Source organism: Buceros rhinoceros, unplaced genomic scaffold (assembly GCF_000710305.1).
Source record: "Buceros rhinoceros silvestris isolate BGI_N320 unplaced genomic scaffold, ASM71030v1 scaffold17048, whole genome shotgun sequence".
Classification (NCBI taxonomy): domain Eukaryota; kingdom Metazoa; phylum Chordata; class Aves; order Bucerotiformes; family Bucerotidae; genus Buceros; species Buceros rhinoceros.
In genome coordinates, this window is record NW_010427670.1 from 35,163 (window position 1) to 56,678 (window position 21,516).

At 39.2% G+C, this 21,516-nt stretch overlaps 1 protein-coding gene across 1 annotated transcript in view; it reads left to right on the top strand.

Annotated features, from left to right (window-relative positions):
- RAP1GDS1 (RAP1, GTP-GDP dissociation stimulator 1) overlaps positions 1 to 21,516 on the top strand; it is a 49,862-nt gene that overhangs the window by 20,074 nt on the left and 8,272 nt on the right. Inside the window, exons 4-11 of the mRNA XM_010142010.1 lie at positions 2,323 to 2,469; positions 11,053 to 11,181; positions 13,605 to 13,730; positions 16,448 to 16,591; positions 16,863 to 16,994; positions 17,381 to 17,515; positions 19,038 to 19,163; positions 20,153 to 20,292. Coding sequence (XP_010140312.1) covers positions 2,323 to 2,469; positions 11,053 to 11,181; positions 13,605 to 13,730; positions 16,448 to 16,591; positions 16,863 to 16,994; positions 17,381 to 17,515; positions 19,038 to 19,163; positions 20,153 to 20,292 — 1,079 coding nt within the window. The remainder of the gene's footprint in view (positions 1 to 2,322; positions 2,470 to 11,052; positions 11,182 to 13,604; positions 13,731 to 16,447; positions 16,592 to 16,862; positions 16,995 to 17,380; positions 17,516 to 19,037; positions 19,164 to 20,152; positions 20,293 to 21,516) is intronic.

Consider the following 21,516-nt stretch of genomic DNA (forward strand, 5'->3'; position numbering starts at 1 on the left):
GCAATAAATTTAATAGTTAAGATCCACCAAGAATCACCCTTCCTCCTTCAGCTCCTACTCAGCAAATTATCTGAAGTCATAGAATCATAGAATTGTTTTCTTTGAAAGAGATCTTCAAGATCAAGTCACCACTAAACCATGTCCCTCATCTACATGTCTTTTAAATACCTCCAGGGATGGGGACTCCACCACTTACCTGGGAAGCCTGTTTCAATGTTTTACAACCCTTTGGGGGAAGAAATTCTTCTTAATGGCAAATATAAATCTCCCCTGGCACAACTTGAGGCCATTTCCTCTTGTCTTGTTACTTGGGACAAGAGACTGACCCTACAAGCTCCTTTCAGGCAGTTGTAGAGAGCGACAAGGTCTCCCCTCACCCTCCCTTTTCTCCGGGCTAAACAACCCCAGTTCCATCAGCTGCTCCTCATAAGACTTGCTCTCCAGATCCTTCACCAGCTTCGTTGCCCTTCTCTGGATGTGCTCCATCACTTCAATGCTCTTCTTGTAGTGAGAGGCCCAAAACTGAACACAGGATTTGAGGTGTAGCCTCATCAGTGCCAAGTACAGGGGGACAATCACTTCCTTCCTCCTGCTGACCACACTATATCTGGTGCAAGCCAGGATGTTGTTTGCTTTCCTGAACCACCTGGGCATACTGCTGGCTCATTGTTGGTTGACAGATGTCAACCAACATCCCCAGGTCTGCTGGGCAGCTTTCCAGCCACTCTTCCCCAAGCCTGTAGCATTGCAGGGGGTTGTTGTGGCCCAAGTTCAGGACCCAGCACTTGGGCTTGTTGAACCTCATACCACTGGCCTTGGCGCATCGATCCAGCCTGTCCAGATCCCTCTGTAGAGCCTCGCGACCTTCGTCATATCAACACACTTGCTCAGCTTGGTGATGTCAGCAGACTTAGTGAGGGTGCACTCGATTCCCTCATCCAGGTCATTGATAAATCTACTAAACAGAACACATCCCAATAAGGAGCCCTGCAGAACAGCACTTGTGACTGGCCGCCAACTGGATTAAACTCCATTAACCACATCAGTTTGGTCCCAGACATCTAGTCAATTTTTTATCTAGTGAAGAGTATGCCCATCCAAGCCATGAGCAGCCAACCCTATATATAATCATCATATATATGTATGTACATTTATGAATATATATAGTGTAGGTGTATATACAATTCTTATAATCCTTTTTTACATCTATAGTGTGTAAGCCTTCTAAAAAGTTTTTAAAAGAATTGGAAGATTTAAAAACTTATTTTTGCAGAGCTGTGGAGTGCTTTATAGTGGAAGCTCATATTATAAATCAGGAAAACTTGATACCTTGACCTCCACATACGGTGGGGAGAGAGGAGTGATGATAGAGTGATGAATAACAAGAGAAAGAGGAGATTTGCTTTGGGACCAGGTTGTTCTTTCTTTATTTTCTTATTTTGCAAAACTTTTGTTTTGATGATTTTTTTTCCCCAAAGGTTTTGTTTTCATCCAGATTTTCCAGTTAATTCCAACTCTCCTTGTAGAAACCCTGGAATTGAGGTTATTCGCTGTTGTCTATTGCTGATTGCCTGCTGGGAAAGGAAGTGGTGTTGTTGATTGATTACTGTAATAGAAGGCAAATTTTTCCTTTATTCCTGCACTGATTCATCAAATCTGATTTGTTATCTATACAAAGATTATGGTGTGTTATTTGCAACACTTCAGAATCTTGTAGTCTTTTACAGATGCAGAGCAAATTTTTATTTTAGCCCTACAAAAAGAATCTGATAGTGATGTTAAATTTCAGGTGTGGAAGTACAAAGAACTCGCCATGTGGAAGAGTAAGCACGTGAACAGAGTTTGTGACTGGGAACAAGTACCTCCATCTGCTTTGTTTGCTTTATTCCCCATTTTTTTAAGTAACCTAAGAAATTTATTTTCTATAATATAATTTCTCAATCTGCCTAATGGCAAGAGTAATTTACATGGTCCATAAGGGCGTATGGACTAGGCTTTGTAAAGCGCACAGAACCTCGCTCTGGCAAAACCCAGTCTATCTTCAGAATATTATTTATCGTTTTCAGTGGCTCTGTCTCAAACACTGAACTTCTTTACAAAGGTATTAGTGCCAGCTGGTTAATCCCTTTTGTTGTAGGTGTTTTCACTTTCCTAGCTGTTGCACTAAAATCTGGCCTTCAAGCCTCTCTCTAGATGAGACAACATGGGAGGAATGACTTCAGTCTGTTTAAAAAACTTCGTTTTGTATGATTACTGTTATGTTCGGGACGCTACGGTGGGTTTTGGTTTCATTTTTTTTTAACGTAACTCTTTGTTTTACAGATGAGGGCAGGAACGCAGTTGACCATGCAGGTGGTGCACATATTGTAGTAGACCATATAAGGTCACTGTGCAGTAAAACAGATCCAGCCAGTGAGAAGCTCTTGACTGTCTTTTGTGGCATGCTGTCGAACTATAGCAATGAGAATGGTAAACAACACCAAAAATTTACTTTATGTCTACCAGGAGAACATCCCCATCAAGAAAGAAAGAGAAAAGATAAAAGTTAAAGTCAACTGTAGGTTTACATTGTGGATACTGACACTAAGTTATTCTGAAAAGATCAAGTACCTCAATTCACATATACAATTTCAGTAAAATTATATTCCCCAAAGTATATTGACACTTCCTGATGCAATCCCATATAGCATACCATATAGAACTTTAAAATCAACATCTAGGATTTACTTCTCTGTCTAAAAGCAGTACATGGAGATCTGTCATACACTTTAGGAAAAAAAAGATTCACAGAAGTAAACCAGAAGGCTACATTAAGTCCTGTCTTTTTAATGTAGTTACAAACATCACCAGAAGACTGATTTGTTGCAGGCATGCAGTGTTGTCTTATTGATGGTTTGGGGGTATGCATGCCAAACAGTTTTCCTTAATCATTTTTCTCCTTGTGAGATGTACATAAAACCACGTTACTTTCTTCTGAGATAAATGGGGATAATTTATGTTCTGTATCTACAAATTATAAGCTTATGTTCGTTATCCCATTAAATGGAGATGTTTAGGGGCTGGGACAAAAACACAAGATACACAGGTCGCTCTGAAAGTAATGCCTCCTATTTATTTCCATAAAAACTACAACAGCTCCAAAGAGCACAGTAACGCTACTAGCTAGGGCAAATTCTGAGCTACAAACCAGTATTTTTCGACACAGTCACCCCCATTGGCTGTGCATTTTTCCCAGCAATGAACAAGAGCCTGCGCTCGTTTAAAAATCTGCACCACTGCTGGAACGTGCCACCCACCCCCTCACTGCGCTGACACCCGCTGCTCGGTCCCCGTAAGTGTTCAGCAGCGCCGGTGAATGTCGGTGGGTGCCGTGTTTTCCGCGTGGGGGAATTCAGTTACACCCCCTTGGTTCCCTCACACGCGCTGCCCTGTCAGAGGCCGTGCTGTCAGAGTGCCCCTCTGCCGCCGTCTGTCACACGGCAACAGAATTGAACGGGATATTGGCGGGGGGGTTCAACCTCTACTGGCAGACCACCAACATCCACCCGTGACGTTGTGGGCCAACATAATCAAACAGGAGGCTTTACTTCTGGAGAGGCCCTTGTAGTATCTTAAATGAGAAATACTTAACCACTGAGGGTGAAAAAGCAGTGTTTGACACTAGCTGTACAAATGTACTGATATTTTAGTACCTAATTTGCTTCTGCACACAAACATGGTAATACGCCAAAGCATATTTTACAGCATTCCCACATTTACAAGTTTTTCAAAATTTGAATCTCTAAGAGAATTGGGATAAATGAGGAAAGCTAAAGAGAGGCTGTTCTCCTGATCTGTAGTGGCACAGATTGCAAATGTGGTAAGCTAATGACATTGTTTCTTCAATCATACCCATTTTCTGAACTGTCGTGTTTTATCTTAGGAAGAGATAGCTTCTTTAGTAGCAGTCACCATTTCCTTAAAGTTAACTCTGTACCTTGCCTCCCAGACCTATGTCCCCGAAACTGTTTTACTTTTCAGGATGGTTCATAGGCTTAACTTTTTTTTTTCCTACCTTTACTATATAAATTTTTAATCTGCTTTATCATCTCTTCTAGCAGAGTTTCCTTTTGTGTTTTCTGTGCCATTTCTCTGGGGCTCTCAGCTCTTAGTGTTACTCATCCATCTCCAAATATCACTGTTCTGTGTGTCTCATTTCTTTCTCTTGTTCTTACATTCTGTTTTTCTCCTCCTTTCCTAATATTATCTTAAAAATACTTGTTTACAGTTCTTCTTCTCCAAATAGCAACTTTTTAGCTCCTTTATTTCATATCGTTTTCAGGAACTGTTTTTCTTGATGCCTGCGTGAGTGCCACATTTTATTACATTTCATAGTGTTAAAACTCCGTATTTTCTTTATTTGTTAAAATATTTGGAGCAAATAGATAATCTCACATCTAAGCTACCAGAATCCTCTGGATTAATTAAGACTAATGAGCATCCAATATATCTGGAAGCTCAAGACAGACAAGTTCAAAACTGCTGTGTAGAGACACTGTATCAGTTCTGCTTCAGTGACCAAGCTCCCAGTAGATCTTCCCTAGCAAAACTAATTACGAGATAAAACTCGCAAACAAGCAGCTTCTGAACAGTTTAACTGTTGTGAACACTGAATAAATGACTCATCCCATCTAGCAAGATAGCTTCTTCTGATGCAATCAGTAAAGCAGTTGTGACTTCAGTGACAACTAGGAGGATTCACTAGCTGCTCTCTGCTCTGCTAAATGACATCTGTCATCATACACAAACCAACAAACTGACACAATATTGGCAGGAGCCACTGAAGCAATGTCAAAAGTGAGAAATGCAGGAGTATTCCATGGGTCTGGGTGCACACCACCCCCTGTCCTACCACCACATCAGGGAGGAATGCTGGGGGCTTATCAAACCCTCACCTTACCCCGCATACTTGGTGGTGTCCATGAGAAAGGACCTTCTGGTAGGGACCCAGCTCCTGTTTGGCCCAGCACCATGGGCATTGCTGTGTAAGAATTGTGTCCTGTAGTTCCATTGTGAATTTGCTCACCGGCTGGGGCAACCACTGAATGAATAATCTGCCAAATCAACATTAAAAAGAGAGTTAGAGGGTTAAATTTTTAGAAGAAAAAGTCAGTGATCATACCTGCAGCATATGAATGGAGAGACAGGTGGTTGACCTGTCTTGCCAATTTTTTTTAAGAGCCAGAAGTACATTTGGATCATATTTGTGACCTGGTCTAAAAACATCACCTGTGTACGATCATAAATTCTCAGGAAAATGGTCAAATTATGAGCCCAAGACAACCACTTATTTCCATGTATTGCATCATCAGGTAGATAAAATTCTGAATAAATGCAGTTCTTGCTGACCTGTTGAACGTGTAAACTCAGATTGCCCTGACAGTTAATTGTGCTCACAGATTAGCAGATACCATTTTCAGGATTTACTTGCAAGGGCTTGATCCCATGTTATTCACAAAGAATATAAACGCTGCGTTGGTTTTGCTAAAGAACGAGTATGGGATTGCAGCCTGGAATCCCAAATTGCTTTGTCTGTAGTTAATGAAAAAAATGAAAATAAAAGAAAAAATACTAGAAATGTGAGAAGGAAATGTTTCCATCCTTGAAATAGCACTTCTACTTTTTCTTTCCTTGTTTCTGCAATCTTTTCCTGCTTAGCATGCCATGTTACAGGTGGGGTCTTTGAAGATTTCTTCACTGCTTTTAATGACTTGTACTCTTTTAAGTCATACTAGCTATCCAGATAAGGATGATTACAGCACGTTTGTTTCTTAATTACATGTAATTATCTGAACACCCTAATATATTCTAATTCTTAGCATTTTATGAGCAAAGAGTATATAAATTGTTTTATTTGGTTCTAAACAGTTCATCATTCCCAGTCAACTAAATGCCCTCTTTTTCCAATAGCTACTTATTTTTAATAGCTGTCAGCTACCATATTTTTTTAACATGAGAGACTTGTTCTTTTTTGAATTAGCATAGGGATTTATCACTTGTGAGCTTTAAAAAAAAAAACGGCAACTAAAGAGCAGCTGCAATATTTTCTTTTCCTAAACAGAGAAAATTAGTGGAAAATTCTTGTATCTCATCCTGATTCTGGACACGCAGCTTGCAACTGTAACTCCATTCATAACACCATTTTCTAAGCTTTAAAATTAAGATTCCCTTTACAAGATTCTTGTAAGCCTGCTTATGTTCAGGAATTATTTTTGCTTGCTGTCTCTCAGTTCATCCTTTTCCTCCTTATTATCTTACAGTTTCCTTGGTTGCTACGATGTTAACAGAACAAACTCAGCTTTGGCATCTCTTGCAGTTCTTTTAAGTTTAAAAAAGTGTTGATTTTTAATTGTGTTGCTAGAAATCAGAGGGTTTTTTTCTGATGGAATACATTCCTTTGCCTTCAGCCCAGATTATCTTGACCCTCTTTGTCACAATCGTATTTTACTACCCAAATTCCATGAGACACAAATAGCTCATCCCTGCCTTCCATGATTAGTTCTTAAAGTGCAAAGTTGCAGGCAGGGCTAGGAATGAAACAAGTACGTCACACATGTTTGTGAATGTTTTCGCTCATAATTTCATCCCAAAAGCAGCAAGTCTTGACAAAAACCTGTAATAATTCTTTGTCAAGCTATGCAAACTTTATTGGGGGTAAATAGCAGCCGTGTTAAAAGCTGCTGTTTTGGCACCTTTCAGTGGGTTCAGTGTGGTGTTGTGCTTCTCCCATTCTGAAGACTGTTACCATTACGCACAGCCTCTGTGAAGCTATGAATCTGCTTAAGAGCAGGAGGCAAAGCTGGCTTGGATAAAGAGTGAAACACTAGTAACTACTCTAATAAAACTAATAACCCTATGGAAGCACTCACCTAAAAGAGTTAGTGATAGGAGTAGTTATGACACGGGTCTGATAATCCTGTGCACCAAGGCTATATACAAATTAATGGGCTCAGTCTATGAGGTAGCTAGTTGTCTCTTGAGACTTATAAAATAAACCATGAAAGCATTTTTCAAGAAATGCAGAAATTGTGGAAGAAGTAGGCTTCTTGGTGTATTAGGTAGTCAAATTGGAGATCAGAAGTTAACTGGATACAGTATGCATGTGTGGAAGTATACATATATTTATATATGGGCATATATATGTAGCTGAAAATTATTATGTTTATAGATGGCTTCCTCATCTCATTTCATATTAAAACTCAGTCTGTCGAGGTTGTCTTTTCTTCACTGCCTTTGTAAAATGTAACATTCTGCTGTTAAATCATACTCCCAAGCCTTTCTTATTCTGACAAAACTCTTACCAGCTGGAAAGAATGCTGAAGACTGATTTGCACTGTATACCATCTGCAGAAGCTATGTAAATACACACGAAATTACAGGGAGATTTGTGGCATCATTATTACTGTCTAACAGCAATATTTCATAATGCTTCCTTCTAAGACTTACCTTTGCTAATTTTCATGCTTGCTGTGGTTTTTGTTTCATTTACATCACAGCTAAAGATGTCTAGCATGCCTCCAAGCCCTAAATATACTTAAATGTAAAGTGCATGTAAAAGCAGATAAAAAGTATGTTTCTTATAATAGTGAAATAATCAACACAATCACTTCATGATGATTTAACATAGATATGGGGATAGCAAGCAGGTTTCTCTAGGGTATGAAATTACACCACCAATTTGTACAAAACAAATTTTCCTTTAGCATTATAATCTCGGTTGCTGATGAAACATGAAATGACTAGTTGCTTTCTGAAATTCTGTCCAAAATCACGAACTAGCCTAAATCAGCATTTTTAGTCAAATGCCCCCAGTAAAGTTCTCAATTTGGGATATTCTCCCCAGATCTTACTCTTTGGAGTTGCCATGTGTGTCACCGAAGGACATGGAGCCATTGAAATTCGAGTTTTAGGTAGGTAATTCTTTGTGCTGGCGCATGTATTGATTGCCTTTTATCTACCTGCATATGCATCTGTACAGCATCACTGTCAGTGCTTTTCACCCTGAGACAACACAGAGGCATCTTACTCGTGCAACCTGTGATAGCAGTGTAAAATCTGAGGGGGTTTCTTTTGTGGTTTTAAGTGATAAATTCAGAAAAGGCATTCAATTTGTCACGCTTCCCGCTCACTGTACATAAAGTTCTGTTTAGGAATCTGGAAGAAATGCTGTTTCATCCTGAGACACATTGTTGCCTGGCTTTGTGGCTCATTTTAGTCCTGTGTCAGGCAACTGCTTGTAGGAAGGATGCATGTGTCCCCTGAATTGTCTGCTGCTCTAGTACAGCCTTAACACTTTCTGCAATGAAAGGCTGAGACACGCAGTTATTCCAAGTTATCCAGTCTGTGGTCATTCATAGGACAGCCGGAGAACTGGTGACAGTCCCTTCGGCCAAGATTGAACCACTTTGATGTTTTTTAATTTCTCTGAACTAAAAATTGCTCCATAAGTAGGTTTCTCACTGCTATGGAGACCTAATACTTTCCACTTCTCTTACATAGACTTCGCTCCTGCATTTACTAGAGTAAGAGCCTCCTATTGGTGCTAATGACAGATGTAAATGACAAGTTCAGAATTTGTATGGCGAGCCCAGGCTTAAATATTAACATGGCAAATAGCTGCTGGCAGCCTTTTATTTGCAAAGGTTTTGCCTGCTATGCAGCTTTGTGACTCACGGGGTTGTCCTGTCTTTGGCAGAGGAGAAAATTTATCCTTTCACTTACTGTGGTTAAGGCATCAGTATTTACCCTATCGGCAATTTTTGTAGCCCCATTCCTACCACTGCAGACCATTCCTGCCCCTGCGTTCCGTCCTTCTACTCCAGGAAAAGGAGACTGGTGTGGAGTTGGGTGTGACACTTGGCTTTTGACCAAGTACAATTGTTTTTTCTTGGTATATTTTCTTTTTCCTACTTGGGAATTTTAGAGGCCCGTTAATCAGTGTACTCCACACTCTCTTGAACAACAATATATCCTTCTGTTTGGCTCCTAATGTTCCTGTTTCCTTTCAAAGATAGATATTGTTTCCCTTTTTCCAATCCTTCGCTTTTTATATATTTTGTATTAAGAGATAGCAGGGGAAAAAACCTGCTCCAAATAGCAAGTTTATGCTTCTGATGTCAGAATGCTTTGCCAAATGAAGCCCACGCAGATTGTCCCTTTGTCCATTACAGTTGGATAAAGTGATTTTAGAGTGACTAAAGGCACAGTCTGCTATCAAAGCAGTTTCTTTCCACGTAATTTTCTATGGCATTTGTGGCTTGTGTCTTTGTTCTCCGACTCTCCATGACTACTACCATTTTTCCTTCAGAATTTTTAAGTGTCTGCAGGGGACAATCACAAACCAAGAACAAAAACAGATTATTTACCAGTAACTTGAGTTCTCCTACACGATACCATTTTCTCCACAGAACCATAGCAGCCCTCCCCTCCCCAGTTTTCCTATTCAGAGACAGATTTTTACAGTCAGTTCTGAATTAAGTAGCAGGGTGTAGTGGTGACTCACACATCTGCTGGAGGTAAAATGGCATTCAATGCATGCGCTAGTGCAATTTGTACTTACCTGAGATTTGACAACTTCAACAGCTCTTTGATGTTTGACATGGCATTCTCCCAAATTTCTCTAAAGACCATGAATCTGTGGAAGAGATAACCCCTCCCCCCAAAAAAGGAAATTCAGTTACTGGTAAGTAATACAATTTTATTAAAGATGTCAAGTCGTGAGGATTCCTGCTCATCCCCAGTAACCTGTAATAACCATGCCATTTACTTGTTTAGTGTACCCAATCGATAATTGTTATGAAGGTATTTTACACTGAATATAAATGAACTAAACATTCCAGAATCCTGTCATAATTTGTACTGTATGAAAATTCCAAACATACCTGGCAGAATCTTGAAGACAAAGAGTTTTTCAAGAGCATGAGATGATACTAAATTTGCTAGATTTAAGATGCCCTGTAAAAATCTGCAATTTTTATGGCTGGGGTTCCACAGATGTAAAAACTCCAATTGATTTCAGATGCTCAGAATGAATTCCTTAAAAAAAAAAAAAATTTTTAATTTACCTGTAGGGCTTGGCCCAAAGCTAAATGAAGTAATACAATTCTCTTTAATTCACTGGGCTTTGGATCCTTGTCCTTTGAATCTGTAACATTTAAACATAGTTAAAGTGCTTAGAAACAAGGGGAAAAAGATGCTTAGGAAAATTACTAAACATCTGGTGTGTTCGTGTCTGCTTCGTTCTATTCAACTGTGAAACAATGTTTTTCTTCTTTGCTATGTTATAGGTAAAATGTGTAAGAGAAAATATCGTTATAAATAATCCTTTAAAACAATCATGTTTCTGCCTAACCATCAAAGCATCTTTCTATTTGCAGACATCTAGGATCAATAACTTTCTTACTTGTAAATACTATAAACTTTCATCCTATGCAAGAAATTATCAGAATGGCTTCTAAGGACTTTTCTTAAACCTTCCATTTTTTTGTCTTTATTAAACTTTCTTTTTTCTCAAGCTCCTCATAATCTACATTGTGACTTCCTGTGTTTATAAAACTCTCCATGTTTATTTCAGTGCCAGTTTATATTCATTCTAATTTTAATTTTCCAGTTTTGATCTTTAAGTGAAAACAGAATATAGGAACAAGCTCTCAGATAAATAATTCTTTCACTGACATAGTTTTGTTTGATTTCAGTTAGCTGGTTAGTCTCAGTGAGTCAGAATCAAACCCAACATGTGTTAGGAACCTGATAACCACAAAATTATCAGAAGCTGCATAATTCACTATACCCTGTTCAGGAGGGAATATTTCTGGGAGTGCATCCCAATGCAGGGGAAATTATGAGTCCATATCTCAAGTCTGGACCAGATCCTAGTGTGGAAGAGTAGAGGAGACAGACACTTTCCTGCTGCTTAGTCTAGAAGTTGCTTTGTGCGAAAAATGCTTTTTTGATTTGAAGAATAGTACTACGAACAGAAATGCTAACTCACTGTTGTACTTTCTTTTTATGTAGATACCCTCCAGTCACAGCTTATCAATATGGGTGTTATTCCTACACTAGTGAAATTGTTGGGTATTCATTGCCAAAATGCAGCTCTGACAGAGATGTGCCTTGTTGCATTTGGCAATCTAGCAGAACTTGGTAAGTCCACAATATTAATGTCAAATTTACATCCCGTTTTTGGAAAGTTAATTCTTAAGACTAACAAAAGCCTTGCAATGATCCTTGTTTCATTCTTTTTGGTACATTTGAAATTTAAAGCAAGCAACTTCTGCTTATTATCTCTAAAATCTATAGTTGTCTGGTGGTTTTTTTTTCCCCTTCAGTAACTGAAATTTATTTGGATACTTAGTACAACCTTATGTTTTATGTTAATGTTCTTCAATCCAATTAAGAACGTTTTAAATCATCTAAACAGTATTTCCTGAGCACTGCTACCTACTGTGAATTATTTATTAATAATATAAATAATGTATCCTGGTGTACTCCACAGAATTATATCAGGATTATATTTGGCTCATGGAAATCACTGAATGAGACGGAGACAAGCACAGTTCATAAATCTGCCTATACAATATTCTTTTAGGTGTAGAGTTTAAACACATTCTAAAGACTTGCATTATAAATCATGAATATTACTAAGCTGTAGACGATATTTTTATCAAGTTTAGTTACACCTTCATTTAAATTGAAGTTTGTGGTCCTGCTTTGATCCAATGTCTTTGCAAGTAGATTAGTTTTCATTGGAATTCCACCAAGTGTAAACTACCAGGCTGTTAGGGCCCGTGTTTTACTATCACTGGTGTGATAATAAATTGATTGCTGCTGTTCTTTTGCTAACTTATTCTGTGAGATTTTAGTCTTACAAGGGGGTTATTTTGCACTGGAGTACAACAGTGTAGCAGTTATGATATCATCCCGTATTTCTAAGAAGATTCAGCAGTTCAAAATACGAGAAATGTATCTGTCAGTTTGTACTATTTGGTGGCCAAAGTTATTCACAACTTCCTAAGTTCCTAGATGTCAAGGCCAGAGAGAATATCACATTATCTAGTGTAGTCTGATCACACTCGTAATAACTTTGCTTATAGCAGACAAGTCTACTTAATAAATTGACAACAGAAAGAGACATCAAAATAGCACTAAATAAATGAATAAATCGGAGAACTTCCAAGATGGACACTATGTATTGTGTCTGCACAGCAGAAAGTATAATACAAGTTGTATACTGGAAATTCTAGTCCTAAAATGCAACTAAAACCATAAGGATATTAAATGTAATAAATGGTATCCTCACTACACGTCCTTACCCTCTTTGGAAAGCTCCAACTCTGCCCAGGTGAGTAATAACAACCATGGGAAAGAAGCTGTTTCCTTTCACGTTTCCCTACGCTGAAAAGATGGTTGTTCTGTAAGACTGGCACAAAATTAATTTAGCTTGTAATACTTTAATCTCCCTTAAGCAATAGCTTAGACAATCACATCGTAACTGTAATATTTTATTTTTGCCATGTAACTTCAGGGAATTTTATTGCCAGGTTGTCATTTTTCATCGCTTACAAGATGACTGCATTGCACAGATCCCTTGAGAAGCATTATGTGATACTCTTATTCTGTGTCAAAGCAGGGCAAAAACGCTAAAAAAGAGTGATGGTTCTGCTTTTAAAAATACCATAAAGGTCAAAAATCCACTTAGAATATGCTATGCAGTCCTGCATAGTGAGAGAAAATAATAATGGGAGTGCAAAAAAGGATCTAGGCCTGCAGTTCACACTTTTCCCTAATCCTTGGAGTCAATTCTACATTAAAATAATTCCTAATTGTCCATTAGAGCAGTAGCAAAGGAGCTGGAAGGTTGTCTAACTACAGATGGCCCTCCGGAGGTGGCAACTGGAGGATGCAGAACACCGGCCCTACCACCTGCATCCCATGTAATACTGCCAGAGAGGAGGAGAAGATACAGGCAGTGGAGTAAGAGATGCTTCTGTTGAATCTACGTTTGAAGAACCGTTACCTGCTGGGTAACCTCCTGGTAGAAAGCTAGCCCATCTGTAAAGCTGCTTTATGCTGCCTGTGCGTAGACAGAAAATGGTCCTGCATCAGCCACGCACAGATTTCAAAGGAAAGGTCACCATCGTGAAACTCAGAAACATGAAAGCATTCAGTACGACTCCTCATTCCTCCTGTAGAAGACACAGTGTATATAATCTGCTAGCCTTCCTGTTGAGGAGAATCAAAGCTGTAATGTATATTTTTGTGATGTTACTGTTTCTACAAGCTACCTTAAGATTCTGTTGGGCAGAAACAGCCCCAGCAGCCTTGATCGTATGTTTATATATTTTCAATAGCCTTAATCATAATTAACTCAGGTCAGTACATTTCTCTTAAAGCGTAAGTTGTTTTTCCTTTCATTTAGTGACAAGCATGAGTCTATTGTTCTTGTCTGTTGAAGAGCACTATTAGTCATCTTACTGAATAAACCTGGTAATAAACATGAAAAAAAGAGTCCTACTTTTTGATGTGATTTGTTTACTTGATACCAAATTTTTTCCTTTGCTTCACAGAGTCAAGTAAAGAGCAGTTTGCCTACACAAATATTGCCGAAGAGCTTGTGAAACTGTTCAAGAAGCAAATAGAGCATGATAAAAAAGAGATGATTTTTGAAGTTTTGGCTCCCCTTGCAGAAAATGGTGAGAATTTGATTTTTTTTTCCCTTACTCTATTTTTTTATTCATACCCTTATATATATTTTGGTATATCAGTGCTTTTTTCGGGGACTAAATGCAGAGTAACATGCTGCCTTATTCATAACCTGCCATGGTTGATCCTTGTGATGATATTTCATATAAAGTATTCACTTTATAGGTCTTAATTGACTGAGTATATGACAGGAGCCAACAAATTGTTGATGCTAATTCCACCTCTGATTCACCCTGTGTATGATTACGTAATATTTTATTTCCCTTTACCCGCAGTGGGAATGTCAAAAGCCACATTTTAGAGGGCTTTACAACATCTGTCTGCAAAACACTGGCTCAAGCGTTCACGGTCCATTACAGGACTAGTGTCCAGCACCAGAACATCAGTCACTGGGTCATTACCTGGAATTGCAGAAACAGTGGCAGTTCCGTATCCTGCGGACATTATTTTTTGCAAAGGACATGTTAATTGCTGAGCTAAGAGCTGGACACTCTCCCTCTGCTGTTCATTGAGAGATCATATGAATTTAATTTGGGTGTTTGGTCACATATATATTATAGTAGCCCCAGGAGACCTGAGTTTCATTCACTGCTCGAGCCAGAGTAGGAAGCAATGTGTGCCTGATCACCTCTCCGGGTTGTTTCGCCCAGGGAAGTTCTGGGTGGTTTGTATAATCCACCATCTGCCCTTAAAGGAAACAAAGACATGAGTTAACAGGTGGAGCTGGATTGAAGCAGGAAGCAGTTCTGGCTATAGCAGACATCGCAGTATTTGATGGCTCTATAACTTTGTTTTAATCACCTCAGCATTAAAGCTTGTTTGAATGGAATAAATTATTAGACAGAATTGCAAACTAAAGATTTAGGTTTCATCCTACTCTGTTGTACACATGCACTGTGTCTGTTTTATGTAGTATAAATCAAGATAAATTTTTACTTCAGTTTAAAAATTTATTTTGTCTTTTAAGTGGTATATGAAAACAGGGTTCCTTTTCTCAGTTCTAAAAATGCACATTTTGCCAAAATATTTACTCTACAATAACTAGCAGGATGCTTTCAGATAGCTCTGTCTTTGGAGACTGACAGAGAATTGGGTCAAACCTCTTACAAGTTTGACATTATTTCAGTTCAACTGCTTTGTTTTTCTTAGAGTGTGTTTTATAGTCACAATAAAATTTGATGCTGTTGCTGAACATAACTCAGGGGCCTGCATGTTATGAGGCAGGCAGCTGAACGCTTCCGCTGTGGATTCAAGGCATGCTTAAATGAGTTCAGTCTTCAGGGGCTTTTGGTTGTAGATAATTAGCAATAGGTCAGGAGGCAAAAACAGAGTCTGGATTTTGGTGGTTGGGGTTTTTTGAGAGTTTGTTTTGTTTTATTGTTGTATAACTGGTGTAGCAATTTATACTTCAAATCACAGGACATCTGCAGCCCGGTATTCTGTAACTAAAGGGAACTCTATTTTTTAAAGTACCTCAGTGAAAAAGTGCCTATTTAAAAAAAATCCCAACTGGATATTTTACATTCCCTAATAAAGTTCATGAGAAGGTCAGCCGCTCTTGGAGGAACAATGAATTTCACTCAGGCAAAGAGCTTAGTGACAACAGGAAACAGAGTCAGACCCATCCTTCACCTGAGGCAGAACACTTTTCCTCACCCAGCCGTCAGCTGTAAATTGTATGAAATAAAATATTTCTGAAGCTTTGGCCTTTAAAATTATTTTAATTTGGGTTAAACTCCTTATTGTTGAAACACTGTTTCATGCAGAAAACTAGGAAAAATCCATTTGTTTGCGTATTTCTGCAGAAGTTTGTGACTGTGCTTTCTAAAATCATGCAAAAACTAGCAGAATAATTTTCTGTTAACAAAAAGACATAACACAGCATCATTCCCACTTAGCAGAAAGAGTTTAGGCATGTAAAGGAGATTCCCAGCTCCAAATTCACAGGGAAAAATATGTTAAAGATTTTGTTCAAGAAATAACAGAAAAAATACTGCTCCTAAGCCCTGTGTGACCACCTAAAAAACATGTTTATCACTTTCTCTGTTGAGCTTTGTTGCCAGTAATAACTAAGAAATGAGTTTGCCTCATTAGTTTCTAGTTTTTCTTCAATCACAACGAATTTATCTTCCAACCCAACCTTTTGGATTTGACCTTACCATCCTCCTCCTGCAGCCCTTTCAATGAACGGCGGATGTCTTAGTTCATCCAGAAGAAATGGGTGATTACTTGCTCTGAGATTTCATCAAAAAGTTCTGTATTTCATACTTCCATGTCCAGTGGAGTCAGTATCTCTTCAGTACCTGAAATAGAATAAGAAACCTTAAGTAAGTTTGTTGTGCAGCACAGTCCAAAGTCATTAGAAAGCGCAGACACAGCACATTCCTTCTGCATCTGCTGCCTGCTGACTGAGATGCCAGAAGTTTGCTGTAGAAAAGCATCCTCACTTTTGAGAAGTGAGGAGCAGTGTACTCCATACAGCTACAGTGTAGAGTGGTGCTCTAAAGGCAGTCCAGCTGGGGCAGCGGCTGGGGGATGAGTAACAGAAGTCAGCCTTGAGATTTTAAAATACAGAAGTTGCAGTTTTATCTATGCAAGCTGTCAGTGAAACTGTTGATATCACTGTTTCCTTTCACAGTCTGTTCTCCGATAGATGTATTTAAAAATCATGATTCTGACTCCTGTTACCCATGTTGTTGTTCTTCAGATGTCATTAAACTGCAGCTGGTTGAAGCAGGCTTGGTGGAGTGCTTACTTGAGATCGTCCAGAAGACCGTGGACAGTGACAAAGAGGATGATATTGCAGAACTTAAAACAGCTTCCGATCTTATGGTTTTATTATTGCTTGGAGGTAAGTACAGTGTGTCACTGTCTTCTGCAAAGCAACAGGAGGTACTGGTAATGCCGTTTGGCTGCTGAATACTACTATGTATTTTTTCTAAATAACCTAGAGGACCTGCTAGCTGCCAGTTAACATTTAATGGGTCAGATTTTCTCTCTCGTCCCATTGCAGAACTGGATTCATTGTAGTGAAGCCAGCAGAGCTTCACAAATCTAAAGAGAATAATTTTTGCTAACACACCCTTCTTTGGCTTGCTGACTGTCTATGCTTTTTACCCCAGATGAATCCATGCAGAAGTTATTCGAAGGAGGAAAAGGCAGTGTGTTCCAAAGAGTACTTTCATGGATTCCTTCCAATAGCCACCAGCTACAGCTTGCAGGAGCATTGGCTATTGCAAATTTTGCCAGAAATGGTAAGAATATCTCGTAATAGCTTATGTAAATTTATCTCTGCCCTTCTATCATGCTCTGTCTGCTACAAACAAAAGTGACGTGTCGCGGTAAAGCTAGTATTGAGCTATACAGCAACATCAGTAGTTTCACACTTTACAATCCTGAAACGCATTAAGCCTACTTTAAAAATACTGCTTCACATTTTTAGAGAGGGATAGGGGATTTCTGCCTTCTACACTGTTATATTGCTTCTGTTTGGCATGGGCACTGCAACTCCCATTGATGACGGTGGTCAAATTCCCAACAATGAAATCTAGACAGGAGCAAGGAAATAACCCTTCTATTTTTAAAAAGCTCTTGTAAAAGTAATCTTCCATTGACAAGTGACTTGCCTCATCTCACACAGACGGAAACTGCATCCATATGGTGGATAATGGCATAGTTCAAAAGCTGACGGATCTGCTAGACAGACATGTGGAGGATGGAAATGTAACTGTGCAGCACGCTGCACTGAGTGCTCTCAGAAACCTGGCTATTCCTGGTAAGCCTCGCTTTGCATTGCTAATTACACGAAGGTGAAATTCTGTTCTCCCACAGCACACCCCCAAGGGGATGAGGGTGGGAGAACTGACTGGTAGTCGTAGAGGCAGGTCAGACTGCTGCTTTTCATTCAGGCCTATCATCACTTTTATGTCTTTTGCGCAGCAGTTGCAACAAGCAGTTTTAAGTACATCACAGGTCCTCTGACTCTCATTTACCACTTTGATCTCACAATATTATCCCGACCAAGGAAGGGGCAGCTTTGTAATAGGCAGGAAGCTGAGGAGGCCTCACATCTGATTTCTCAATCCTTTCTGTCCAGAGCACTGCATTGTTTTGTTTTATTTGGGATCTCTCTCACAGCTGAGAGTCTCCACCAGAGAACAGTGCCCACTTTGTTGAAACGCTGCATCGAACTGTAACTCCCTGAGGCTTTGACAATTCCCAGATTAGAGATGGAGGCAGGCTGTTAGAATAGCCAGCCTACTGCAATTAGTTACTGTTTGTAGGCAATGAACCAAATGCTAATTTTGTTATTTTTAATAACAATTTCTATGCGTTTTGATTACCCAAGCACAAAAGGCAGAGCCCATGCACATAAAAGCAAAGCAAGTCTGTAATACTTGTGCATGCTTTCTCATACCAAGCCAAAAATAAGTTTTTTGTCTATTTAATCTTACTATTTTCAGTTTTGACAGACAGTAACTTTCTAAAAATGATCCTGCATACATACTACTAGACCCACAAAGCTTTAGCAGTACGCCATTCGCTTACCTCTCTCGGGCGAGTAATTCTATTAACTTCCATCGGTCAGCAACCTTCCCTGTAGCCTGTGCTCAAGGATGTCTGCCAGAGACCTCCATAAAATCTCATGAATATTGTTATAGAAAAATGAGCAAGTAATAACTGTCCTCAGTGATGAACTGCTTGTTAAACACTACTGTGAATAGGAAATAATGTTTTTCCAAGTACAATATTGGACCAGGTTTGCTCCTTACATAGATTTCAGAGAGCTCCATGAAAGTAGAGAACGTGGACTAGTGGAGGGGGTAAAAGAGAGTTGGGGAAGGCAATACAGGCACTACAGGCTCCAGATGTGTCAGGCCAGAGTGTTGTTCGTATAAAGAGATAACCAGGTAAGAGGTTATTCTGCTAATTAGATGCTTTAGTTCCTTTGCCTACGTGAAACAGAAGAGTGTTGTTGGGAATCAGAGAAGTTTCCTCACATTTTGAAGTGCAAGTACCAGCCTGGGCTTCTGCTTGACGCATTTTGTAGAAGACGCCTTTCTGAAAAATCGAATGTGCATGCTGGGAAAAAGCACTTAATTTCACACCTCTGTCTTAGCAACCATGACGTTTTCCCACAACACAGTATTGTCAGCACACACTAGTGTTCCTGAAGTCTGTGTTCGCAAGCTATTTTTCAAACTGTGTCTGAACATTTGGTCTTGAAGACTGTCTTGGAAATAAACCACATCTTCCAGAAGTGTTCTTGAGATCATCCCTGTTCTTTATTCACGCAGTTGTAAATAAGGCTAAGATGCTATCAGCTGGTGTTGCAGAAGCTGTATTGAAATTTCTCAGATCGGAGATGCCCCCTGTGCAATTCAAGCTGCTGGGAACATTAAGAATGTTAATAGATGCACAAGGTAAAAATAAACTGTTCTCTCTGTTAAGTGATTCTCTTTGGTTCAGTCTGTGATATGCTGCCAAGATTCTTACAAGAGAGAAGCAGAGGGGTTTTTAATATTTTATTCCTGAAGTCTCAGAATGAATCTAATACATATGCAAAGGCAGAGGAATGTGGGTTGTTTTTTTTTCAAACTCCTAAACTGACTACCAGGGACCCTCAGAATAAGGTGTCAAATGCTTATTTACTTTCATACTTCTGAACTCTCCTACACTGTCACATTACAAGCATGTTTTGAGGTGGGAGTGTTTTAAGCTATCACTCCAGTTTTGCTGTTCACTTGCCGCGTTTCCTGGCTGCACCTAGCTCCGTGCAACAGAATAATGTACTTGTTCATTGATAAACTGCAATTCCAAAATGAACACGCACCTTATAGTTTAATAGCTTGTTCCGGGATGAGGTTTTTCAAAAACAGAAGTCTGCTAAAAAACAAAGGTAGTTAATGAGATAAATGAGCCATATTATTTTTGGCCCAGTCCCACAGATCTTTTCAGGAGATCCATTCTAGTGCTAGCAAAGCTATTAGATATGAAATAGAAATTCATTGAAGAAACTTACGTGACTTACAGTCTATAAAACCTAAGACTGATCACAGTGCTCCCTTCTGGCAGCCGGTCCCGCCTGGTTTTAGATTTTTGAGCTAGCTCACCTGGGCATGTGATATCACCGGTATTTTCCCTACTTTTAATCAATGCACAAGCTTCATTAACTGGGCTGATATGTTGTTTACAAAAACTGGATTATTCATGTTTTTCTGTATCTGTTTCAATTTTGACTGGCTTTACTTGCTTCCACACAGCCTAGGCTTCTCCCACTGTTAGTGCAAGCTAGTGAAGTTCTACGTAACCAACTCTTTCTAGTTAGTAACTTTCAGCTTATTTTTCTAGCACTTGCTTTAAAAAAAAGTGATGACTTTTTTGTTGTGTTGTTGGCTCCGGCATCGTGTAGCAGAAGCAGCTGAACAGCTGGGCAAAAATGTAAAACTGGTGGAACGATTGGTGGAGTGGTGTGAAGCCAAGGATCACGCAGGTGTGATGGGAGAGTCCAACAGACTACTTTCTGCACTTATACGACACAGCAAATCAAAAGTAAGTTAGTGGTGAAAAAGGTCAGTCTGTAAAAACTAAGAGCTACCTCTGCACTTGGTATTGGTAGCAAGTCCTCTGGTATGAACCCTTATAGAGAGCCAGGTTGGTTATGTACCTGTTGCATCTCCTCTGCCTCTGGGATGTGCTGGTCAGCCACAAGCAACAGGTTAAAATGCTCATTGGAACTCTGTAGTTAAAAAGAAATAATTAAACAAAGCAAAACAATTTCAGAGCAGCAAGCGAGTTGAAGGAATGCTGTTAGGATTCACATGGCTCAGTCTTGCCTCACGTTTATTTGGAAGGTATCCTGTCGAGGTTTAGCATATCTTCTACATTTTAATGATGCTCTTTGTGAAGAATCATTGCACTCAGTTATTATGATCCTGCTATGTATTTCTGTGAAACTGAGATCCACAAATAGTCTGTCCCCCTACTACTCTTCATAAAACATTTCAGAGTTTTAACAGATCATTAAAACAGGTCGTTAAAAATTATCATTTATTCAGTAAATTATCATTTATTCTCCTTTGTCATGTACAAGTTTGCTTGTACATGACAAAGGAAAAACTGTAGGACTGTAAGTTCTGTCCTTCCCAGCACCTTTCCATCAACGAAATACCTTTACATAAGCAGTCCAAGTCAACCGTCCTTGCCCAGGAGAAGCATTAGGTAAAACACATCCTTAGAAACAACAAAAACATCTCCTCCAGAAACAAGCTATTTCAGGCTCAAGAGTTCATTTAGTGCTCCCTCATAATGAACACAGGCAGCATGACTGAGCTTAAATAGCAAGTGTGATTTGGAGAATTCAGACATGAACAGTGACCTCTTCATTGTGCATAGCATCTGCAAAGTGAAAAACGTATTGTGGACCTGATCTATACTGAGTCTCTCCAGAAACAAATCAACAGACCTGGCAGAGATGTCAGTCTTTGCTGATTTCTGATATTACTGCCTCTTCCTAATGCCTGTTCTCCATTTTATGTTCAGCCTCTAAAGCTCACCAGGTTTCATTTTTTCTGAGTTCTTTTTTCTACAGCCGCCACACACAGTCCCCAAGACACGTGTAGACAGCACACACTGCCACAGATGCGAGTTTTTATCAATCGCTACGGGAAATCGGAATGCAGTTCTAAATACAGACACTATTGATGGCATCAAATAGATACTACTACAGAAATCAACCGAATTGTCACAGATGAACTGAACTTCTGTGCGTGGTTT